The sequence below is a fragment of the Mus caroli genome, unplaced genomic scaffold, assembly GCF_978045245.1.
Source record: "Mus caroli unplaced genomic scaffold, Mus_caroli_1 scaffold_20, whole genome shotgun sequence".
Classification (NCBI taxonomy): domain Eukaryota; kingdom Metazoa; phylum Chordata; class Mammalia; order Rodentia; family Muridae; genus Mus; species Mus caroli.
This window is the reverse complement of record NW_028227275.1, coordinates 17,191,823-17,215,621: the sequence shown is the minus strand read 5'-3', so window position 1 is coordinate 17,215,621 and position 23,799 is coordinate 17,191,823. Positions and strand designations below refer to the sequence as shown.

The following is a 23,799-nucleotide window of genomic DNA, read 5'->3' as shown; positions in this document are numbered from 1 at the left end:
GGAGTTTAATGAAGCTACCAATGCCTTTGGTTTTATAGCCCATGATAACCTTCCACTCTCTTTTCAAAGCATATACAAGATATAAGTCTAAATTTCAGGAATGAAAAGATAAATACTTTTTATATGTCAAAATCAAAGATAATTTTTAATGGAGACATTAAATACACAGAATGAGTTCAATGATTTTTACCTCAGAATAGTGAATGGCCTTTTCTTCCATTTCTTTCCATGCTTTTAACATTTTTTCTGAAGCTAAAAAAAGAAAAAAGGTATCTTTAAATATTAGCCTGGTTGTATCTATCAACATCAAAGATACATAATGGGTTGAAAGTGTCTTACCCAAATAGGCACCCTATACTCCTAAACCCCAACACCTTAGAAGGTTACCTCACCGGAAATAGTCAATTTATAAAGTTAATCACCTATGTATGTGCGCACACTGGACTAGGCTAGGCCTTCCCATAGTGTGATTCTTTTCCAGTGTCCTTAAGAGAATAGTCTTGGGGAGGCGGGGTACACAGAAACACAAAGGAGAATGCAGATGACAACAAGTGGTAAGCCGAAGGAAGGACAGTAAGCACGGCTGGTCATCTGGGGAGCTAGGAAATCATCTGTTTTTGCAAGTTTCCAGAATCATGGCATGGCTAGCACCTTGATTTTTAGATTTTAGCCATGAAATTCTGAGCTTTTACATCTATACTGTTTTAAGCCACAGAGCTGTTATGGAAGTTCCAGGAGAATAATACATATGTTTCCCCTCCAAAACAACTTATCTTAAAGTAATACATAAACATGTTTCAGAAAAGTTAATTGTTGGCTAGGAATGTTGCTTAGTAGTAGAGGAGTTGCCTAATGTACATAAGGCTCTGAGTTTGGCTGCATGTGGTTTTATTCCAGATTGGGAGGCAGAAGCAGACAGGTCTCTGGGAGATCAAGGCCAGCCTGGTCTATGTAGTCAATTCCAGGCCACCCAAGACAACATAAATAAAGATCTTGTATCAAAAACAACACAAGGGTCTGGGTTCAATTCCCAGTACTGTAAAGTACGTAAAAAATATAAAAAGAAAGGTCTGTCCCCTTTACTCCAAGTGTTCTCACTAACGGGACTGTTACAAGATACAGTCTCTATTCTCTCACAAGACAATCTAATCTATGCATGCTTTCCCCACAACTGAATGATCACTGTGGTGGTTTCCTGAGAATGGCCCCCACAGGCTCATACACTTGAATATTTGGTTCCCAGGTGGTGAACTGTTTAGAAATAATTAGGAGGTTCGGCCTTGTTGGAAAATCTGTCAGTGGAAGTGGGCTTTGAGTTTCAGAAACCCATGCTAGGCCCAGTCTGCTCTCTCTGCCTCCTGCCTGTGGATCAGATGTAAGCACTCAGCTACTGATCTGGAGCCATGCCTGCCTGTCTGCCAGTCACCATGCTGGTCATGGGCCCACCCTGTGTAAACAACCCCCAACTAAATGCTTTCTTTTATAAGTTGCCTTGTTCACTACAAGAGAAAAGTAACAAGATAGTCACTGTCAAATATTCTACTGATATGTTAGTGTCAGCACAACTAGCTCTATTTCACCATGTTAACTAGTATTTCACTAGTTGTACAGTATGCCTATGACAAGTCAAAGATGCTTAATGAAATAATTATGTTTTGTCATTCACAAGAATGCCTATAATATGTAAACAAAGAAATAGCACTGGAAGGTAAACATATTCGATCACTAACTGGTTAGTGAACTGGACATTCTGAGATATGCATAACTTTGTCAGATACAAATATAAACAGAACCTACTTCCTTAAAAAAGACATGTTTCATGAAATCAGAAAACTCAGTTTATTTGAATTTTAACTCTTTATAAATCCGTAACACATCTGAGGGAAGATAAGGTTGAGTCAGAAGACTGTGTACTGTGTGGAGAAAACAGCAGCTTGAACCCCACAGCAGATGGTCAGAAAAAACCATGACCTTGGAAATCGTATGTATGTATGTATATTTTAAACAGAAAACCAGATTAATTTAAGATTCCCCTGGCTGTGTTAGTCCATTTGGGCTGCTACACTGCTAGAACAAAACTAGAAAACAAAGGCAAATATACTCTAGGTGGCAAATATCCATGGAAATTCATTGCTCAGTGTTGGAAAGTGAGAAGATTTGGCTCCTAGATGGCTGCCTTTTGTGTCCTCTCCTGGCAGAAAGGGCGCAGGAATCTCTCTCAGTCTTTTGTTAAAGGAAACAGTTCATCCATGAAGGTCCCTTTGTGACTTAATTATTTCCCAGAGTTCCTACCATTATCTTAAGGACCTTGGTTTCAGTACCCCAATTGGGGGAAGCACACATTTCAGTACAATATTTGCTAAGAAGTCATCTCAGTATAGACTCGGTGTGCCTTTCTAAAATAAGACTTAAATTTCATAGTCTTAAGTCTCTTATTCATCTTCTCTAGAGTTAAGTCATTTTATTACAATTATGAAATAAGTTGCTCAATTAAGGGATTAAATGAGCTAATCCTCAAAACAAGAACAGTTTGATGACTTAAGTTATCCTGTGTGTTGTTCTGTTGTGAATTTAAATAACTGGCTATGTGTCAACAAAGAGCAGATGGTTTTGAGAAACTAGACATTCCTTACAAATACATTACAGCCAGACACTTACATATCCCATAAGTCATCTGCTCACTATATCTCTCCAAGTCAAGCTGAATGCTTTTTCGAAAAAACTCCAATTTAGCTTTGAGTTGCTGTGATGCTGAGATCAAAGTATTCTTCATTTTTGTCAAGTTAGCATTATATCTAAGAAGACTTAACCTAAGCCATAGCAAAACAAAACAAAATTATCAACATTCAGAAACATTGAATAACAATTTGCAAACATACAGTATCCAAACCTAAATTTCTATTATCAATTCAGAGAACTGGCTGACCTATTTCCTGCCTGTGGTGTCTGTGATTAAACAACCTTCTTTAACTAAGATCACTCAGCAACTACTACTTCCAAGTCACTACAGCTGAGTGATTTTACACCATTAACAAGAAGCTAAGTCTGGCCGGGCGGTGGTGGCGCACGCCTTTAATCCCAGCACTTGGGAGGCAGAGGGAGGCAAATTTCTGAGTTCGAGGCCAGCCTGGTCTACAGAGTGAGTTTCAGGACAGCCAGGGATACACAGAAAAACCCTGTCTCGAAAACAAACAAACAAACAAACAAACACACAAAAAAAAAGAAAGGAAGAAATCTAAGTCTGGTTAGGATATTATCAGGGTGACAGCTCAGTGGGTAGAGTGCTTGCCTTGCACGCATGATTATCTCAGCTTAGTACATGACAGTGTGTGCTTGTACCCCCAGTGCTAAGAGGCTTGGGGGGACACAGATCCTACGAGCTCACTGGCTCGTCAGTTTAACTCAGTGAGCTCCAGGTTTAGTAATAGATCCTGCCTCAAAACTTAGGTGAGAAGACACTAAGGGAAAGATACCCAGCATCAACCTCTGGCTTCCACATGGACACCCACTCACATGTGCATCCACTCACATGTACACCCACTCACATGGACACAAACACATTGTGGCTTTAAAAAAAAATTAATGCTCAGTATTTTAGCTTTGTACACAGTCCTGCTAGTGAAACCTGGCAAGAATAATTCTTGGGTACATGATACACATGGCATTATGCTTCAAAAACAATCCACTTACATTGCTGCTCTTTGTCCCTGAAAGAGCCTGCTGTAGTCTTCCTTTAGCCCAGATATGTAGTGCACTGCTTCAGCCCATACTTTGCGCAGCTGTATAATTGGCAGTTGTATTTTGCTGTCTTGTACTGTAAGTAAGATGGTATTAAGGGAGGTAAGCTACATTATATTTCATTCTTTGTGAGTTCCTTTCCAAATATTAATCCCATAGATGCTAAAAAGAATTGACTACCTGACTAGCTGTAAGGGCTGTATGACTGACATAACTGCTTCCCTCAAGGAACTGGAGATTATTCCTGTACATCTTTATTTTAACCTTGCTTCTTTCCAGTCGAGAATACGCCTTCTCTCTCTACTAATCCAAATCCTATACTTCTTTCAAGCTTTAAAGCAAGTTCCATCTCCTCCATAGTCCACCAGTTTTTTCTGGTTCTGAGAAGTAGCTATTATCTCCTAAACCACCAGCTCAGCTTCATAGGATAAGCTGTGTGTAGAGATCTGAACACTATAGTAAAGGAACAGTTAGAGAGTAGGCTTGACTAATAGTGGCTTTCATTCTCCTCTCTGTAGAGCCCTAGCCTCGGGAAGGGAGGTCTTCTACATGAAGGAGCTATGGTGATTTAAATCTACCTTCACATCTCCCAAACTACATTAAATCCATGTCAACCACATATAGAAACCACAGATACTGATACTGAACAAAAACATTAAAAGATCATATCTACTAATCATGTAATTTCAAGATTAAAGTTCAGCTACTAACTGGACTCTACTTACCAATATAATTTACACAATCAGATAAACTTCTGGATGCAAATGGTCCTTCATATACAGTCTTACTTTTATCAAACAAATAAACCATGTAGCTATCACAGCCTCTCTAAAAAAGAAACAAACCAAAATTTGAAGATTCTTGAAAACTCAAGGTTTTATAAATCCTTAAGCACCAGATTTCCTTCTGAAATGCAATGAACAAAGTCAATGTGCATTCACATACTTTATAGACTTGGGGCCCAAGGTTTACTTTAGGGGAAAAGCAGATATATTGGCCAAAGTGAAAAATAATCACCAGACCCAAAAGAACAAATACAGAAGGTGTGGAAAGGGGGTAATGGAGTTTATGTGACGATGAAGCAGGAGGAGGAGTGTTTAGGGAGAGGAAGGCCAGCAAAAGAAGGGCAAGATGGATAAGGGAGGTATAAGAAAAATTATGATAAATAAATGTACATTAAAATGCTATAACAAACACCATCATTTTGTTTGCTAAAAGTTAAGAAAAACAGAAAATAAAAAAAGTTTTTTTCTAGTTTTAGCAATTAAGAGAAAAAAAAACCCAACAAAAAACAAATACAAAAGATATATATCCACAGAATAACATACTATGCAGTAATCAAAAAGAAAAGATCAGGAGTAGAGTAATCACAGCACAGGACAGGGTGAGGAGACCAGCCTGGGCTACATAGAAAGACCGTTTTTTCAAAAAGGCAAACAGGAATGGAACAAAATGCTTACACACACTGTACCACTGATAAAGCTTAATATATAATGCTAGTTGGGAAAACAGTTCCATCAGTAATGTTATATAAGCATGGAGACCAGAGTATGATTCCCCAGAACCTAAGGTCTAAAAAACAGTTGGGTATGGTGGTTCCACCAGCTTAGCCTTATCAGTAAGTTGCAACCAATTAGAGAACTTGATTGTTGTTGAGGAATGGCACCGAGGTTGACCTTGGTCCTCTACAGGACATATGTACATGTAGACTTCTCATAAACATATATACCCACACAAAGACATACCCACACACAAACAGGCATGCAAATCTACAGAGGCAGAAAGTAGACTAATGGGATGGGTAGAATGGAAATCTAAAAGGTAATGGACACGAGGAATAGAAATATTTTTATACTGACTTAAAGTTATTTTTATAAAGTCTATGAGTTACAACTGAGATAGGTATATATTATACATCTATAATATATATTATATTATTATAATATAATATTATGTATTATATATTATACATCTATAATATATGAAGAAACAAAATAAAAGTTACCAGAAAACTTTTTTGAGACACGGTCTCCCCATATAGCCCTGGCTAGCCTCAAACCTACTATATAGACCAGACTGTCTTGGACTCACAGGGCTCTACTTGCCAAATCAAATGTACCTGAGAATCAAACGTGTGTACCACAGCACCTTTAATGTGGGTGTATCACATTTTGTTTTTGTTTTTGTTTTCAAGACAGGGTTTCTCTGTGTAGCCCTGGCTGTCCTAGAACTCACTCTGTAGACCAGGCTGGCCTCGAACTCAGAAATCCACCTGCCTCTGCCTCCCAAGTGCTGGGATTAAAGGTGTGCACCACCACTGCCGGGCAATGTGCATCACATTTTTTTTTTTTTTTTTTTTTTTTTTTGGTTTTTCGAGACAGGGTTTCTCTGTAAAGCCCTGGCTGTCCTGGAACTCACTTTGTAGACCAGGCTGGCCTCGAACTCAGAAATCCACCTGCCTCTGCCTCCCGAGTGCTGGGATTAAAGGCATGCGCCACCACGCCCGGCTTGTGCATCACATTTTTATTCTCAGTTTCTACAGGACTTAAGGATAACTACAGTCTATATTTATATGTTAATGTAAGTAAAGGAAAGAAGTTTGCAAATTCCAAAGCGCAGAAATGGAATAGCCAAGGGAATGAATTGTTTCTCTTAGAGTTTAATCACTTCATAGTATGCACATGTATTGAATAACTATAGCATCATCCATAACTAAATACAAACACTAGTCAACTAAAAACAAAAAAAAAAGCCCTGGGCAGGTAGTTCAGGCCTGTGATTTCAGTTTCATGAGGCAGGAAGATTGAAAGTTAGAGGTCATTCTGGGCTATATAGCAAGACCCCGATCCCCAGCTTCCCCCAAGTCCCCACAAAGAACTTACAACTCCATCTAGAACACACTGAGAGGCTGGTTTCCGAGGATCCAGAGAAATTCCTGTCTCTGACAGAAGTTCCTGAGAACCTGTATTTATTCCTGTTTCACGCTCAATTCGAGACTGTAGTGAATGAAGACTTTCATCACATGGTAACAGAAAAGAAATGATTTTTGCAGAAGTCATATTTAGGATGTGCACTATCTGTATAAATAAAAAACAACAACAACATGTTTATTAACCATTTATCACATAAACAATTCCCTGAAAGATTACTGAAGGGGGGAATCTAAACACAGGAATTATTTCAATACTAGATAAAGCTCGCTCTTTCTCCAAAGCAGTAAACCTTCTGTACTTACAAAATGACACTTTATGAGAGCCAGGCTCAGATCTGTTTTTCTAAACAATATAAGGTTGTAGTTTTGGTGTTTTGTTTGTTTGTTTGACAAAACGTCCCTGTACTTAGAGCCTCTGATCCCCTTTTAGCAAAGGCTTCTCAACTACAGATGAGTGGTAGAGCTTGGATCTGAACTATAAACTACCTCATGTTGCCTCAAGAAACAATCATATAAGACAAGAGATGGGCTTCTATTTCAACAGGAAAAAGTATTATTATTCTCCTCATGCAACCAAATCCTGGGGTGGTAGTCTGCCCAAGGGCTCAAAGTTGGACAAGAAAACAGTCTCATGTTCACTTAAAGGCACAGTGAGAGAAAAAGATGAGAATTTTGGATTAATGGTACTAGAAAAAACCTATACATACACACACATACATACATACAGTTGAAGAGACTAAGACTGAAAAAGTATTTCAGCTAATGTCATCCCCATTGGATACTGGTAGCATACCCCTTTAATTCCAGCACCCAGAATGCAAAGGCAGACAGATGGCCTAGAACATGGTATGTAGACCAGCAGACTGACTTTGAACTCACAGAGATCTGTCTGCCTCTGCCTTCTGGAGTTACAGGTGGTTTGTCAGCTCTCTGATGTAGACGCTGAGAACAAATTTTGGGTCTGCTGTAAGAGTGACACACATTTTTTAACAGCCAAGCTCTATCTCCAGCACCTGAAGCATAAACTGTTTTAGACTCTCTAAAGTGTTTTCTTAAAGAAAACTATTTCAACAACTACTTTGCTGCTATGAAATCAGACAGCATATGCCTTCCTGGTACAGAATATCTAAAAACACCTTAGACAAGTGTCCAATAACATTAAACTGCTGTGTGGCTCATGCTTCTGTATTTCTGCTCATTGTATCCCCTGCCTATAAATCTCTCCTACTCTTCTGTCTCCCTATTAACACTAATTCTACAAAATTTAGTCCTAGTTCCAGCCTAGGAAGTATGCTTAAAGCCTCCAAATTCTATGAACGGAACTCCACAATTTCCTTACTTATCTTATGTACCCCGGCTGGTCTGGAACTTGCTATGTAGACCTGCAGAACAGACTGACTTCGAACTCACAGAGATCTGTCTGCCTCTCTCAGCCTCCTAAGGTTGATACTTTGAGAAAAGTTATCAATTTACTCAAAATAAAGAGAAGGTAAATATTTGCTAAGATTCACTGACAGGACAATACTGGTGCTATAAACTGGAAGCGTATGAACCACAAATAACATGAGACACCTTTTCCATACTCTACAGCAAAGACTCGCAGACTCCTTCAGAGAAGGGAAGGTGATGAGCATCGGGCACCATGCTGATGTTGCAAACATAGCAAAACACTCATAAATAAAATAAAATAAGTCAGGCAGCTGGGTGTGGTGGTGCACACCTTTAATTCCAGCAAGCAGGAGGTAGGCAGATCTCTGTGAGTTTGAGGCCAGCCTGCTCTACAAAGCAAGCCCAGGACAACCAGGGCTACAGAGAGAAACCCTCTCTCAAAAAACAAATAAAACAAAACAAAACTAGAAAACAAAGACAAAAAAATGTAAGTCTAAGAATAACTATTTTAAAAAGCAGGGGTGATGCTTTGACTCATGTAAGTTGGGTGGTGGGGAGGGATTAAAGACAACATAGAAATAAGAGGCTAAATAAGCTCTGTACCGCTTACACACCAAGGAGTGATTTTTCTTTGACACACTACAAGAGAACCTAGTTAAGAAGCCAGTATCAGCCGGGCGTGGTGGCGCACGCCTTTAATCCCAGCACTCGGGAGGCAGAGGCAGGCGGATTTCTGAGTTCGAGGCCAGCCTGGTCTACAAAGTGAGTGCCAGGACAGCCAGGGCTACACAGAGAAACCCTGTCTCGAAAAACCAAAAAAAAAAAAAAAAAGAAGCCAGTATCAGGCTCGGCATGGTGGTGCAGGCCTTTAATCACAGCACTAGGAAGGCAAAGGCAGGTGGATCTCTGAGTTCAAGCAATCCTGGTCTACTGTTAATTCCAGGACAGCCAGGGCCACATAGAGAAATGATCTAGAAAAACAAAAACAGAAGGCAGATCTTTTAGTAACAATATGCCCTCAAATTCCTACTTTGAGCTGATATCAAGATTGGACTTTACACATTTTTGAGTTCTCAATCCAATTTTAAAGTCTGACTATGGGTCTCAGCTCCTTAAACTGTGGGTCATGACCCCACGTATAGGAGCACAGAACTAAATGTCCAGGGCACAAAGAATGTGGCACAATAAATGTATGCTTCCGAATGCACAACAACTGTTAATACAAAATCGCTTCACAGCATTCGCAGCAGTGGCCATTAGTATCCCACTGTGTGATGTCACTGGAATATTTAAGCTGAGATCTTAGATGACTGCATGCTATGGACTGCAGCATGGACTTTTATTGTACATATAATCTTCTGTTCTTACAAAAGCATAATGGTTTAATTAGAGAAAACAAAGATTTTTGATATTTTCCTACCAATATTCCTCATCAAGGAAGTATCAGATTATTATGTTTAGATTGTATTTACTATAAACTTTTGATTTTTAAAATTTTTTTAAAGTATTAAATGAATTTTGGCTTGGGAGTAGAACAGAATTTCCAGTTTCTGCCATGTTCCTCAATATGCGTCTGCCCCTTTGTACTGAATACTTATGTGAAGAGGCATTTTCAGCAATGACCATAATAAAATCAAGGCATCAACCATCTCTACTCTCTTGTAGTATCAAATACTCAGCTAAGACTCTTTATATAAAAAGAAACACATCCATTTCATTAATATGTATATTTTCACATTAATAAAAGGTAAAATTATATATGCATATCAAAGAAACATTTTAAAATAAAATTTCTTATGAGTAAATGTCTGATCTCATATGTGTTATATACCTATATTTTCTAGCCAGGAAAAAATTTCTCAGACAAAATGTAAAAAAAGTCTAAGAAGTTCTGCTATATAGTCAGTAATAAATGATTGCAAACAAAGTATACTGAAAACTTGGTACATACCCTCTCAGTACTGAATGCCAGTATATATAGCTAGTAATAAAACAAATTAATCAGTAAATCATTATAAATATTTATTTATTGTATAAATATATAATTTATTTAAATATATATTTATATTTTGTTATAAATTTCCTATATACTATATAATGTATAATAAACACAATAATTTGTTCATGTAGGTATATAATATATATTTTATATATGTATATATATTTCTATATATAAATAAATATAATATATAATACAGAAATATAAAAATAAATATATGAATATATTATATAAATAATAAAACAAAAATCCATAAAATAGAACTGAGGGAGAAAATCTAAGTAAAAAGTTACAAATAAAAGTTGAGAAATGGGGCTGTGCTCTTCCAAAGAGTTCAATTCCCAGCAACCACATGGTGGCTCACAACCATCTGTAATGCGATCTGATGCCCTCTTCTGGAGTGTCTGAAGATAGCTACAGTGTACTTAAATATAAATAAATAAATCTTTAAAAAACTCAGAGACCACAGAAAATCTTAAGTGACTAACTGTGACAGAGCCCACCTAAGGGAAAGTAACTGAAGATACACTAATCAGCACAGGTGAAACGTGCTAAGTACAGACAGATCATCCCGGGCAGAAGGAGCGCAGTGACAAGGCACAACTGTAGACACAGGATTTGATGACATGAGCAGCGGTGGGTGACAAGATGGTCCTGACTGAGGAGGGAGAAACCAAGAGATGCAGGGACGAGTCATGTGCTGGTTGCAAACAGATCAGTTTAAATATAACTTGCCAAGCAAAAGGAAAATGTGTTAGTTTCTTGGACACAGAAGTAAAAAGGCTTTCTCAGAAGAGGCAGTCCATGTTGCACGGGTTGTACCACAAGATACATATGTGAGCCAAGTGGGAGTCTTCCTCACCAAGCCAAACCCAGTACAATTAAATCTAAGAAAATGAAGTTGTAATGGCACCAATCAATGTCATAAGGGGAATCCAGGAAGTTTAATCCAGCAGCATTGCTGCTCTGGCCAGGGATCACATCCAAAGACCTGCAAGACAGCAATCACAAGTCTCTGTGATCCGGCTGGAATACAGACATGCTCTGGATTTCAGTGTGATCTGACTGCAGATCTGACTGAATACAGACATGCCCTTAGTACACACACCTTTAATCCCTAAAGACGTAGGTAAAGTTAGTTTGTAGATAGAAGCAGTCATCTTGGAAAGTGACATCTAATAGAGTAGCAGACAAAGTGGTGAATCAGAGAAAGATTTGACAGAATGAGTCAGAGATAGGGTATGTCCAAGTCTCCCGGAAACAGACAGAAAAGAGAGGGAGAGAGAGAGAGCAAGAGGAGGCAGTTTTACCTGGGCAGTTCTACAAAGACAGGTTGCAGGTAAAAACAGAGTGAGCCAGAGAATAAGAAGCCAGATTAGAAAAGATTGTCAGAGCTAGTTTGAGGTCAAGCAGAGCAATTTAGTCAGAAGCAGAAAGAAGCCAGTTTGAATCAGTCAACTTGGAGAAGCGTTTGGGCCAGAACAGTTAAGTTCAACCAGCAAGCCAGAGTTCAGAAATAGCTAAAAAGGGTGAGTTTTTCAGCAGTAAGCCTCCAAGACAACAATTATACCTGGCGCATAAAAGTTACTTTTACACACCTGAAAAACCTGGCTATAGAAATAAATTATCCACTTTAAGGATACAATATTCATTTTTAAATTGACACCAAGATAGCTAAAATAAATTTATGCTCATTTTCAACTTGTTAAAGTCAATGCAGGTATTCTAAAATGCAGCCCATTAAAACTGACCTTTAAATTGAGAATGTGATCCATTAATGCAAAACATCTTGGCTGCTTCAAAGTCAGATCAATAGGTCCCCCTCTCTGCTGTGGGTCCCAATTCAGCATCAATTGGAGCCAGCTTTCCATTGGCTCTACTATTAAACTGAAAAATTAATAAAAAAAACAAACAAACAAACATGTGAATCGCTTTATGTTCCAATTAAATGGACAACTTTACAGGTTGTCGATTGTCTTGCCATGACTTATCAGTTTCAGTTTATATCTTAACCTTCAAATAATTCGTGTAATGACAAGAAACAAAATTCCTTCCATAAAAAAACAGCCACAACCCCTCCATCCCTTTGTGACTGGCAAATCCCAAAATGAGCCCAACATTTAATCTTCAGGGAAGCCATTTAATTCCTTGTTCCTTGAGTTTTCTTAGCTTCTAAGGTAATCGTTGATTAGCAATAGTCTCAGTTCCACATCTGTGTTATCCAATAGGATAATCACTAATCGCAGTGCTCTTTACATTTACTACTTACTTAAACTGCAGTTCCTCAGCCACACTAACCAGCCCCTTCACCAGCGCAGGCATGTACCTCATGTGACAGACAGACGAGGTGTTCACCCTCATGATAAGGTCTACTGGACAATGCTACATGAAACAGACAACCACTCGCAAGACTTGTCTCATCTTCCACTTACCTACAAAGGCTGTTTGGCTGAGGTAAATGGCTACTAAACCGAACTTCTCCGGTCATCTCTTCACATGCAAATATACACTTTGGATCTTTCTTCTTAATCTTCTCATGCCTATAAAAACAAGATACATTAGTTGACAACCTGATTCTCACAAATACTCTCAAGGTTTCTCACCATGTAATCCCATTCAATTCTGAGTTAAAATATAATTTTACCATTATAGAAAGAAATAGAAAAATAAACAACTGAAATTTTTCCACTACCATTAACTATGCCAAAGTTCTCATCTTTTCTTACCAGGTAAATGGCTGCAGATGATGCAAAAAAGGCCTATATCCAGCAATACATTCAAACACCATGGTCCCAAAGCTCCAATAATCCACAGTGGCTGTGTACGGCTTATTTTCAAAGAGCTCTGGTGCCTTAAAATAGAAATTGCTTTAAGTGTCAACATTGTAATAAAAGAGCTATTATTGTTTTGAAGTAAAGAAATAACAAGAATTTTAAATAATCAAATTAAAGAAATATTGTCTCACCAAATACTGCAATGTTCCCACAAAAGATGTACAGAGACTTCCTTGATCAACATCTTTGGCATAACCCAAATCAATTATTTTATGTATTGTCTGTGAATAATAAGACATACTATGTATTAAATTGTTGAAATATCTGTAAAGGAAGGTAGGTTGGGGACGTAGTTTAGTGACAGATTGCTCCCATTGCATGTATAAGGGTCTAAGCACAGCAAAAAATAAAAAGGTGAACCACTGAGAGGGCTCGGCTGATAGAGGTGCCTGATACCAAGTCTGATGACCTGAGTTTGAACCCCAGGTACCATATGAGAGGAGGAGAACTAACTCCTGCAGGTTGTCCTGTTACCTGCATGCACACAAAATAACATAATTTAAAAAAAAAAAAAAGGTACCAATGTTTTTACAAACTGGAGAGATGATGGTAAAGAAGCTGGGCTCTGAGACAACACAAGTGCTAAGTCTGACAGTCTGACCACTGTTTAGATGTTAATCTTTCTGCTAATTTTTGAGACAGGGTCTCACTCTGTAACACAAGTTGGCATCAAACTTACATCAACCCTCCTGCCTCAACCTCCCAAAAGTTGTTATCACAAATGTCAGGTAATATGCCTGGCTAACCATATAACCTTGATCAAGTTATTTAATCTCTGGCAGTTTCCTACACAATTAGGTCAACATTCCTAGTCCAGAGATGAGCAAGACAGATGCTTCTCTAAGGAGCCACTGTTCCATAGAGAAGAAAAACTGTAACCACAAAGCTACAGTTCAGGGGCTGGACAGTTGGCCAAGCAGTTACGAGCACCTGTTGCTCTTATAGAGAACTCGAGTTCAATTCCAATCACTCACTAATGGCTCACAGCCACCTGTAATTCTAGACCCACGGACTCTGATGCCCTCTTCGTGTGTCCTCCACAAGCACCATATGTGGCACACATACACACAAAATAACAACAACAGCAGCAACAACAATAAATCTAGAACAACAACAATAATAAATCCAGAATTAAAAAAACTCTACAGTTTAAGTCAGTTAAGACTGCAATAGAGAAATTATAAAGTACTATGTTATATAATTAATAAGGGCACTAAAGTCTCTAAGGACTTAATATATCCGGGAGACTATAACAACAAGCATGAACATTCTCCAGGGTTCACCTACCTTCCCACCAACATCTTGAAGAACTATATTTTCAGGTTTTAGATCTCGATGTATAATTTTGTTTTCATGCAAATATCGGATCCCAGATCCTAAATAAAATTTTAAGTGTATTGTGAAGTAACAGAAAATACTGTTTAAAAAATCACATCACATTTTGTTTTTATTGCTGGTGTTTTGAGACCAAGTCCCATGTGCTGTCTGGCATGGAATCCCTATGTAGCAGAGGATTCCTTCCAATTCTTTATCCTCTTGTTCTATCTCCCAAGTGCTGGGATTGTAGGCATGTCCCACATACTCAGCTTTCTTTTAGACAGGGTCTCACTGTATAGCCCTGACCGGCCTGCTGGTCTTGATCTCACAGAGAACTTCTACCTCTGTCTCCCAATGTTAGAATAAAAGGTATGTCTAGCTACAGTCAGTTTTTAGCTCACATTTTCTATAGATCTATATGGATGCAAAAATTATGCCCAGAGTCATGGAGATGGCTCAGTGGATCAAAGCGAGTGCTGTGAAAGCCTGAGGACCTGAGTTAAAACCCCTGCCACTCACATAAAATAGTCAAGTATGACTTTGTGTAACAATAACCCGAGCAGGGTTAAAAGTGGGGAGAGGCAAACCTCAGGAGCTGGCTGGTCAGCCAGCCTAGTCGGAACATGGGGCTTCCAGGTCAGTCAGAGACCCTGTCTCAAAACAATCAAGTTAAGAAAACAAGAACACTTGCCATCCTGCCCTTGCCTCCAGATGCATGCTCCTGTGAGTGTGCACCAACAATCACTCCCATGTGCCACACACGTACCTCAAGACCCCATGCACCACACATACCACAACACACCACATCCTCCCACATTCACACGATCTATCACAGCTGCATCATCATTAGAGTGGTTCAGATTTTCTTCACCAGAAGTTCAGTAACATCAAATAAACACTAAAAAGTTATAATATATACTCCTTCATTGGAATCAACATTAAAAGCAAATGGAATGACCAATTTTCGAGGAAATACCTGTAACCCCTAAATCACAGTCTTAACTAGACTTTACTGCCCATGACCCAGGAAAAGAAGCAACACCAAAACACATAGGGAAATAATTCTTGGTTTGTGAGGTTTCATTAAAGGTCTAGATCATGGTTATTTTGGGGATTTTTTTCAGTAGTAATTCAGCTCAAGGTAACTTGAGGACCTATCCTCCTAAAGATGTAATTCCTCTATAAACAAAACTACGACTACGTCAGTGCTGGGGGAAGGTGGGAGAGGGGATGAAATGAATGCTGTTTTATACCACTATTGTTATCACTGGAACATCTATTAGACAGCGGTACACAGCCAAAACCAAACAACAAACAAAACCCCCTCATATAGAAACAAATGCCAGAATGCACTAGTTTTCACTAGCATCATAAGAAATGGATATTTCTAATTTTTTAGAGATGATAAAAATCCTTATGCTTTGTAGAGTATATAAAGAGTTCTCCTTCGCTTCTAAGCAGCACACAGAAGTTTCTGTGTACCAAAGGGGCATTAAATCGCAATGATAGTTTAATATTAGTTACATACCTATGTCACTCAGTAAAGAAAGTATCTGGCTTTCTTTAAGTCCACAACAATTTTCTGGTTTGTTGAGTAGCTAAAGGAAAAAGGAAAAAACAAGTCTACTGTTGCCAAGTAAAGACAAGGGCAATAGCACTTGAAATTGAAAATGCTGACAAAGAGATACATTTAAAATCAAATATTAAGAATGATTATAATATAAAAGATAACTTTTTAATAAGTCCCACAAATGTTGATACTTTTATTTAAAATGACCAGCATGAAAACAACAATTAAAAAAAAGCATGTTCTAGGCCAAGCAAGGTGGCACATGCCTTTAATTCCAGCACTCAGGCAGAAGCAGACAGATCTCAAGGCCAGCCTGGTCTACAAAGTAAGTAGTAGGCCAACCAGGGGGGGGGGGGGTGGTGGTGGGGGTCCATAATGAAACCCTGCTCAAAAACAAAAACCAAAAAAATCATACACAAACTTAGAATGTATATAGTGATTAGCTTTAAGAAACCTCATTTGAGGCAATGCCTGCATCAGCCTGACCAGTAGACAAGTCTGTGGGACATTTTCTTGATAAGCAGTTGATGTAGCAGGGCCCAGCCCACTGTGGGAAATGCCACCCCTAGACAGGTTGCAGTCCTGGATTGTACAAGCAAGCGGGCGGAACAAGCCATGAAGCACAAGCCAATAAGCAGTGCTCCTTCATGGTTGCCACTTCAGTTCCTGCCCTGCTTTTCCTCAGTGATGGACTGTGACCAGAACACATATCAACTTTTATTTTCCCAGGTTGCTTTGGCTTGTGGTCTTTAGCACAGCAATAGAAATCATTAAGACAATGATTAACAAATATTTTCTGTCAAGAGTCAAATACTAAGTGCTTCAAGCTATGACAGTCATATAATCTCTGCTCCACTACTCAAATCTAGAGTTGTTCATAAGCAGCCATAAACATGCACAGCGCTGTGTTCCAATAAAAGTGTAATTACAGAATGGGTGGCAGGACTCTAGTTGTCTATCCTTATTCTTGATGACCGTATCACATATGACTCAGAAACGGCTAATGTTTGTGATGTACTATCTCAGTATCTCAGAGCATCCACACTACCTTCCGGAGGTCCCCTCCAGAACAGTACTCCATTGCCAGAAGAGGCACATCGTTAATTAAAAAGTTCAATTCCTCAGGGACATCACAGGCCTTTACGACATTCGCATGGTCCAACCTAACAAGAAAAACACATTACAATAAAAAAATATGTTTTCCAATGAAGAGGGATTGGATTTGATAACTAGTGAAATAAGATTGGTTTTATTTATAAAACTCTAAATTCTGATTGTACTGCAGTTAATCTTAGCTAAAAGGCTATTAATTTCTGAATTGTCTGATTAAAACCAACAAATTTATAAAACAAACAAATTTATAAGAAAAATACCATCGCTGTTATGATCACATTTCTGTGTGCTAAGCAGTTTTTTACATATATCAACTAATTTATCTGTCACAATAATCTTAATACAAGTATATTTGTTAATGGTATCATTCATGAGAAAACTGAAGCACTAACTGGTTAGGTAACATAAGATCATGTGGCAAGTAGGCTGACAATGAAGATTTAAATCTGACCCTGAGGAATACTAAAAATCTAAACAGATTTCCTTCCAGTTTAAAATTTAAATACAAGTAAGTTTGTTTCAATAATTATAAATCATATTATTTACTGACTTCAACAGCTCTCATTTTTTTTTCATGTTAGAAAAGGTCACTGGATCACCTGGAAACTGAGTTACAGACAGTTATATATTAGCTACCATGTGGGAACTAGAAACTAAAAATCAACCTGAGTCTTCTACAAGAGGAATAAGTGCTCTTAACTGTTTATCTCTTTCTTCAGACCCATTTCTTCTTGTTTGTTTGGTTAGTTTTTAACAAAACAATCTTAATCTCTGCACTCATCATCACAATGTAATACAGCCCTAAAACAGTACAGAGTCTCTCCTGTCCCAGGAACTAAAGAAACGAGTGCTGACTACAGGATCTGAGAATTAACATTATTGAGTTTCCTGTTGACTCTGCCACTTTGTCAAGCTTGAAAGTCAAAATAAAGTGAGTTGACACAAAACTCAAGTCAGAAAATGCTCATTTCAACTCCAGTACCAGCCGTGTGACTGTTTTTCTTCCTTCTTATCTACAAAACAGAGCAATAGCCCAAGCAGAGGTGTGCTGACAACTACAAGAATGATCCCTAAAGCGTATTCCTGATGGGAGCACGCTATGAAAGTTAAAATATATCCCCTGTCCCTTCAGAAGCTCAGTTCTCCTCCCTTTACGCACATGCCCTCCTCAAAGTGACTCTTTTCTAACAGAACGCAGTGAGAGATGAATCCCAACTTGTAAGGCAGCAAACTACAGATACTAAATAGTCAGAGTTTTGAGCTACGAAATTTTTGGGATCACTATCTATAAAACAATGGGTGAGCTATTTAATAAAAGTTAACTACAAAAAGAAATTTTTATATACTAGTCACAAAGTTGCCCAATATTCAAAAGAAACATTTAAAGAGTCAGGTTGAGAGTGTGGTCTAGCTAATGTAAACTATAACTTCCTTAGCCAGAATGTGACAGACTGTCTAAAATAGAACACACATATTTAATGACAAAATCACATTCCCAAAAAGGTCTTGAGAAAAGAGGCCCCCGACCTCATTCCCTGTTACTGACAACTGTCTGGGCCGTAGAACTGAAGAACCTAAGTCCTAGCACGCACTTACTTTTTCATGATCTGGATTTCATGGCACCATCGCTCTCTGTTTTTGGAACTTAGCTCTAGACGACAAGACTTAATTGCTATTTTGAGATCAAGTTCCTGTCAAAATAGAAAATATAAATAAATTACGTTCTTCTATAGGGTTACTTACAATAAAAAAAAATGTCAACCCAGGGAAATAACATTCTTTTTAGCTTAACTAATTAAACATACTGTCCACAGCTCTCTTTAGCCAACGTTAATTACATTAACCATAATACTATTATACCAAGGATTTGAAACTGACTGTCATATACCCCATAGAACACAAGCAAAAACTGACTGGGCAGATCCTACAATAGACTTCTTCAGAAGATTAGATATACTACTTAATACTTTAGAATACTGTCTCCAACATACTATGAGAAATATATCAAGATCCCATTTCCCTAACAAATCCTTTCTCAAGCTTAGTCAGAACAACAAACAAGGGCCCTAAACTTCAGTACAAACAGAATGAAGAAGATAATTCAGGGCTCCCTATTAAATAAAAGAAAAATACTTTTCATATGACCAGATCTACTGTATAACAAAACCAAACAAAACCCTCCAAAACTAGATCCCAACCTTTACATTTCAAACGGCACGGAAAGTCATCCGAAGAATGGTACATCAGTTCACACATCTATAATGCAAACCGAAGACCTCTTGCCTGGGATTAGTAATGTCACTGATTATAACTGAAAGTTATGCACATCAGAGGAAACAGCCAGATATATCCTGGCAGCACCAACAATGCAGTCAGAACCAAAAAAGGCTATATATACTATGTTAAAAACTCCAAAGAGTGGAGATCTCTAATGTAACATCTCTAATGCAAGCCAAAGGTGTGGTAAAAGCTATGTGATTAGTGAGAACAGTACCCAGAGGCCAAAAGAGGAAGGGGGAAGCGGGGAGCGCAAGACTTGGATGGACTAGTCTAACTAGGAACCAGGAGGAGGAAGAAAGGTAAAAGGTCAGTCTGGGGCTAAGAGAGACTACAAGCTAGCTGTAGCACCGGGCTGACTCCTTTCACTTTTGTTCTAAACAGACAGGTATCTGATAATAGTTACATCCTATATAAAGTGTTATCACAACAAAGCCAATAAGCCCTAAATTCTGATATGAATGAGGCAGAAAATTATCTATTTGATATAGGTCATTAATCACAAAAGATCCTTCAACTCCTTAGTTTATATTTCACCTGAGGCAGGATTTTCCCTGTCCAATTACATTAAAATATTAGTGCAGCAAGGGGCCTGTGACTGGGCAGGGAAAAGGGAGACAGAGCTAAGAGTTGCAGAAACAGAGAGTATCTCAGGAAGAGAGGAAAGCCCAAATGGAGGTGGAGGGACAGGAAGAAGATTCTGATCCCGTGTGGTTTTAAATAGCCACAGGTAGTTATGGGATAATCTGTCTAGCCTAGGTGGGCAGCTTTTATCAGTATCAACTGGTTTTGAAATTATTATATTAGCATGTTGTGAATTGAGAATTTATTGATATATAAACCTGATTTGTTAATTATAAACTTCTAGAGTTTTGTTTCTACTGGGTTGCTGGGTATTGTGGCGGCTGACAGTGGGGTGGACTGTTGCTCTGTGGGGTTGGCGTAGCAGCAAAGGGAACTTAGGAGCTGCAGCCCCACTGGAGAGTTGGCGGGCAGAGAGTAGCTGGATGGAACTCGGAGAGGTGGAGGGTCTTTTTAAATATTTACCACAACATTCACCTACCCCGAGAAACTCAATCTTTTCAAAAAGAATATTCTCTTGGGAACTTTATAGTTGCCAAACAACAACAAAAGATGGGCTTCTTGTTGTTGTTGTTTTTTAGATGAGACTAAGTTGGGTGTGATGACCCCCACAGACTCATGTGTTTCAATAGTAGGCCATAGAGAGTGGCACCATTAGGTATTGTTGGAGGAAGTGTGTCACTGTAGGTGCAAGCTTTAAGGTCTCCTAAGCACAAGGTACACCCACAGTGAGACACAGCCTCTCCTTGCTGTCTTTGGGTCAAGGATATAGAATTCACAGCTACTTCTTCAGTGCCTTGTCTGACTGCGTGCCACCATGTCCCACCAAGTGAGAACTGACTAAACCTCTGAAACCAGTCCCAACTAAATGTTTTGCTTTATAATAGCTGCCTTGGTCATGGTATCTCTTCACAGCAATAAAACCCTAAGACATCTTTCAGTGCCTAGGGTAGCAAGCTGTACTTAATGTTGATTTCTGAGACAGGATCTTCTTATGTAGCTGACACCGGCCTTGAGCACTATATGAAAGCCACCCAGTCAGGCCTCAAACTCCAAATCCTCCTGCCCCAGAACCCTTGGTACTAGGATTACAAGCGGATGCCACCATGCCCACCTAAACGGAAAGCTCCTTCGGAGTAGAAAATATTATTCTTGTTGATTTGGGTACCATCAGCGCCTGATATAGCAATCAACTAAATCATTTCATGTCCTTTCTCCTGATATATGAAACACTTCTACCAGTGAGTAAACTTAAGACATTACTAAGATGTCTGTATTTGGCTTACTGTTTTTCTAATTAAAACGTATTCCTCATATATGATGTTCCAGAACACCATTTTTATCTTACTGCTCCTTTTGTAAAAGTCCAAGTAATGAGGGTTGCCATAACATGACAGTGGAGAGCTATCAGCGGAATTACAGTACCCTACCTTGTACTTCCTAACGTCTCTGTTAGCATCTGACTCAACTCTCAAGCAGGCCCAGAATGTATGTATATTCTTCTAAATATTTTACAGTCAACAAATCCTATACTACAATGATTGGTGTTCAAGATCTATTCCTAACATCCTTCAGGAAAGCAAAACCCTCATTAATAATGCACTGGCTTGTATTGATATGATTTTTTTTTTCCGGAGAAAAGATGCGTAAGTTTTACTGACTTTTCAAAAGACCCACAACTCAAACATGATTAACTAGGGCTGAGGATGTAACCCAATGGTAGACCATTTGCCTAGCATGTGTAAGGTCCTGTGTTCCACCCCCAACATTAACAACAACACATTAAAGTAAGAAAAGTGACTGTTAGTTTGAAAACCTTTTAAGGACAGGAGTAACTGCTGTTGCAACGTTACATGTTCTTCAATAAATCAAAACAAACTTCCTGAGCCTGAACTTAGCTGACTTCTGCAGAACAAACCCCTCTATTTTCTTTCCTCCGAAGCAAGGATCGATTTCATCATCTTACCCTCACCCTGGTTTTTACCTGAAACGCTCCAATTCCAAAGCCTATCAATGTTTCCCAAGGGTCAACTCTGGTCACACCCGTAAGGTTTCTCGTCTAGTCCAGTCTCCAGTGGATCACACCGCTCGTTCCCGAGGGAGTGTGAGCAGGCACACGGAGACACACGCAACACACATACACAAAACACACAACACGCATCGGCACTCGACATCGTACAGGCTCCTCATCACCACACACAGCTGCAACAGCTGCCTGTCACTCACTGCCCGGGGACCTCAGCCACACCTGGACCGCGGCCACCCAGGCTCACAAGCGCAGGCTGCTCGATCGCTCGCCCTCGCGCACTGCCCCAGCCCCCAGCCCCGCCCAGGGTCGCGACCACCACCCCTCCCACCTTGACTGACAGCTCGGGTCCCAGGGACGCCCAGACAGAGCCGGCGCCACGGCTCCCGCCCCCCGCCTCACCCGGTGCTGGTACAGACTGACGTTCCCGAAACCGCCGGTGCCAAGCCGTTCCCGCATCTCCCAGGGGCCGCCCGCGCCCGGCCGCAGCCCCGGGGGCCGCTCCATGGGGCGGGAGCGCCAGCCGCCTCAGGCAACGCCGCCTGTCCAAGGCCGGTTCCGGGCCGCCGAGGCTTGCGGAGTCCTCCGTCTCGCGAGACTGCGTCACTTCCGCTAGCTTCTGCATGCAGAGTCCCGCCCCTAGCTCCTGGAGTCACCCTGGGATTGGTGCTGCGGGAAACTGGGCACCAGCGGCTTGCCCTGGGCAACTTCCAAGCTGGGAGGACCATCGTGCGTGCGGTTCCTATTTATTTTATTTTTGTTTGTATAGATATTTTTAAATTAGTTCTTTGAAGGTTTCATACAACGTGTTTTTATTTAAAATAGATCTCTCGCCAAACTCTAAACTCCACATTGTCCCTATCTCGTTCACATTTCATCCTTTTGAGAGCCCTGCCCTCTGCCCCTCGATTCCTACTACACTCGCCGGTCGGCACCGGTTAAGGCCACCATAAATATGAAAGAAAACTGCGCTAAGCGCCCTGTTGATTCATTAGCCTTGTAAGTCAGAATCTCTCCCATAATCCCAAACCAACCAAGGATGTGACTTACTCCCGAGTGAAAACTCTTCTTCGGGACTTCGTGAGTCTCCCTACCGACCTTACTGTTTATCAGCCTTGTTCTCTCCGACTTGAGTTGGAATTGTTTCTGAAGTGCACCACAGGGCTATAAAGACAAGCCTGGAGGAGCTCTCGGTCCAGTGAGGCATACTTCTGAGTGGTGGGCTGCACAGGGAAAGCTAACCCGCCTAGCCATTTGAGTGGGTTATCCGCTTCATGGACTCTAGGTGTCCTGTTCTGAGACAGGATCTCAATACAGTCCAGCCTGGGCTAGAACGTAATCCTCCATCTTTCCAAGACTGGGATTACAAACTTGTAGTACTCCACCGGGCTGAAGCTAGCGATGCTAATAACTCAAAAGTGTAAGAGTCAGCATAAAATCAAATTCTCAACGTCAGCATGCAATTCGATGTTGTGGGTCACTAATAGTGAGTGATATTCGATAAACTGGTTTCTATTATTTCCATATCTTTCATGGAATTGGAATATTAAACTTGAAGGTAATAGAAATGAGCCTCCGAGAGAGCATCTTTAGAGCAGAGGAGACAGTCATGTAACAGGATGAAACCTCATTTGCTGTGTATGGTAGAGCCAGAAGTGACAGGTGGGATGCAGTTTCATAATTTGTACTCGAGGGATGCTGAAAACTCCAGCCAAGATAATGCTGTCTAAATTACTCAAACTGGTTTCTACTGTGAGTTTGCTTTTTAAATATTCTATAATTAAAATGCAACTCAAGGTTTATTGATATAACCCTGTTTGACTTGGAACTCATTATGTAGACCAGGCTGGCCTTAACCTCACTGGTCTGCCTGCAGAATGCAAAGATTAAAGACCTGGCCTTTTAATTTTTTTTAACTGTAAAATGGTTCGTGTCAGGCTCCACAATCTTCAGGTTTCCAAGACTGTTTTAGTTTTTTTGTTGTTCAGAAACAAAATGGAGGTCAGGAGATTTTTATGAGAA

The 23,799-nt window shown here is 39.7% G+C and overlaps 1 protein-coding gene across 2 annotated transcripts in view; it reads right to left on the bottom strand.

Moving 5' to 3' along the window:
- The window catches only part of Chuk (component of inhibitor of nuclear factor kappa B kinase complex), a 33,968-nt gene extending 11,604 nt beyond the window's left edge, over nt 1–22,364 (bottom strand). For both annotated transcript variants that reach the window (XM_021151339.2, XM_021151340.2), the window contains exons 1-14: nt 22,180–22,364; nt 18,489–18,583; nt 16,828–16,942; nt 15,738–15,807; nt 14,180–14,268; nt 13,024–13,113; nt 12,785–12,909; nt 12,491–12,598; nt 11,810–11,945; nt 6,621–6,815; nt 4,464–4,566; nt 3,691–3,814; nt 2,659–2,810; nt 191–252 (exon numbers count right to left, since the gene is read on the bottom strand). In XM_021151339.2, the coding sequence (XP_021006998.1) occupies nt 191–252; nt 2,659–2,810; nt 3,691–3,814; nt 4,464–4,566; nt 6,621–6,815; nt 11,810–11,945; nt 12,491–12,598; nt 12,785–12,909; nt 13,024–13,113; nt 14,180–14,268; nt 15,738–15,807; nt 16,828–16,942; nt 18,489–18,583; nt 22,180–22,284 (1,569 nt within the window). In that variant the 5' untranslated portion in view covers nt 22,285–22,364. The remainder of the gene's footprint in view (nt 1–190; nt 253–2,658; nt 2,811–3,690; nt 3,815–4,463; nt 4,567–6,620; nt 6,816–11,809; nt 11,946–12,490; nt 12,599–12,784; nt 12,910–13,023; nt 13,114–14,179; nt 14,269–15,737; nt 15,808–16,827; nt 16,943–18,488; nt 18,584–22,179) is intronic.
- Between the last annotated feature and the right edge of the window lie 1,435 nt (nt 22,365–23,799).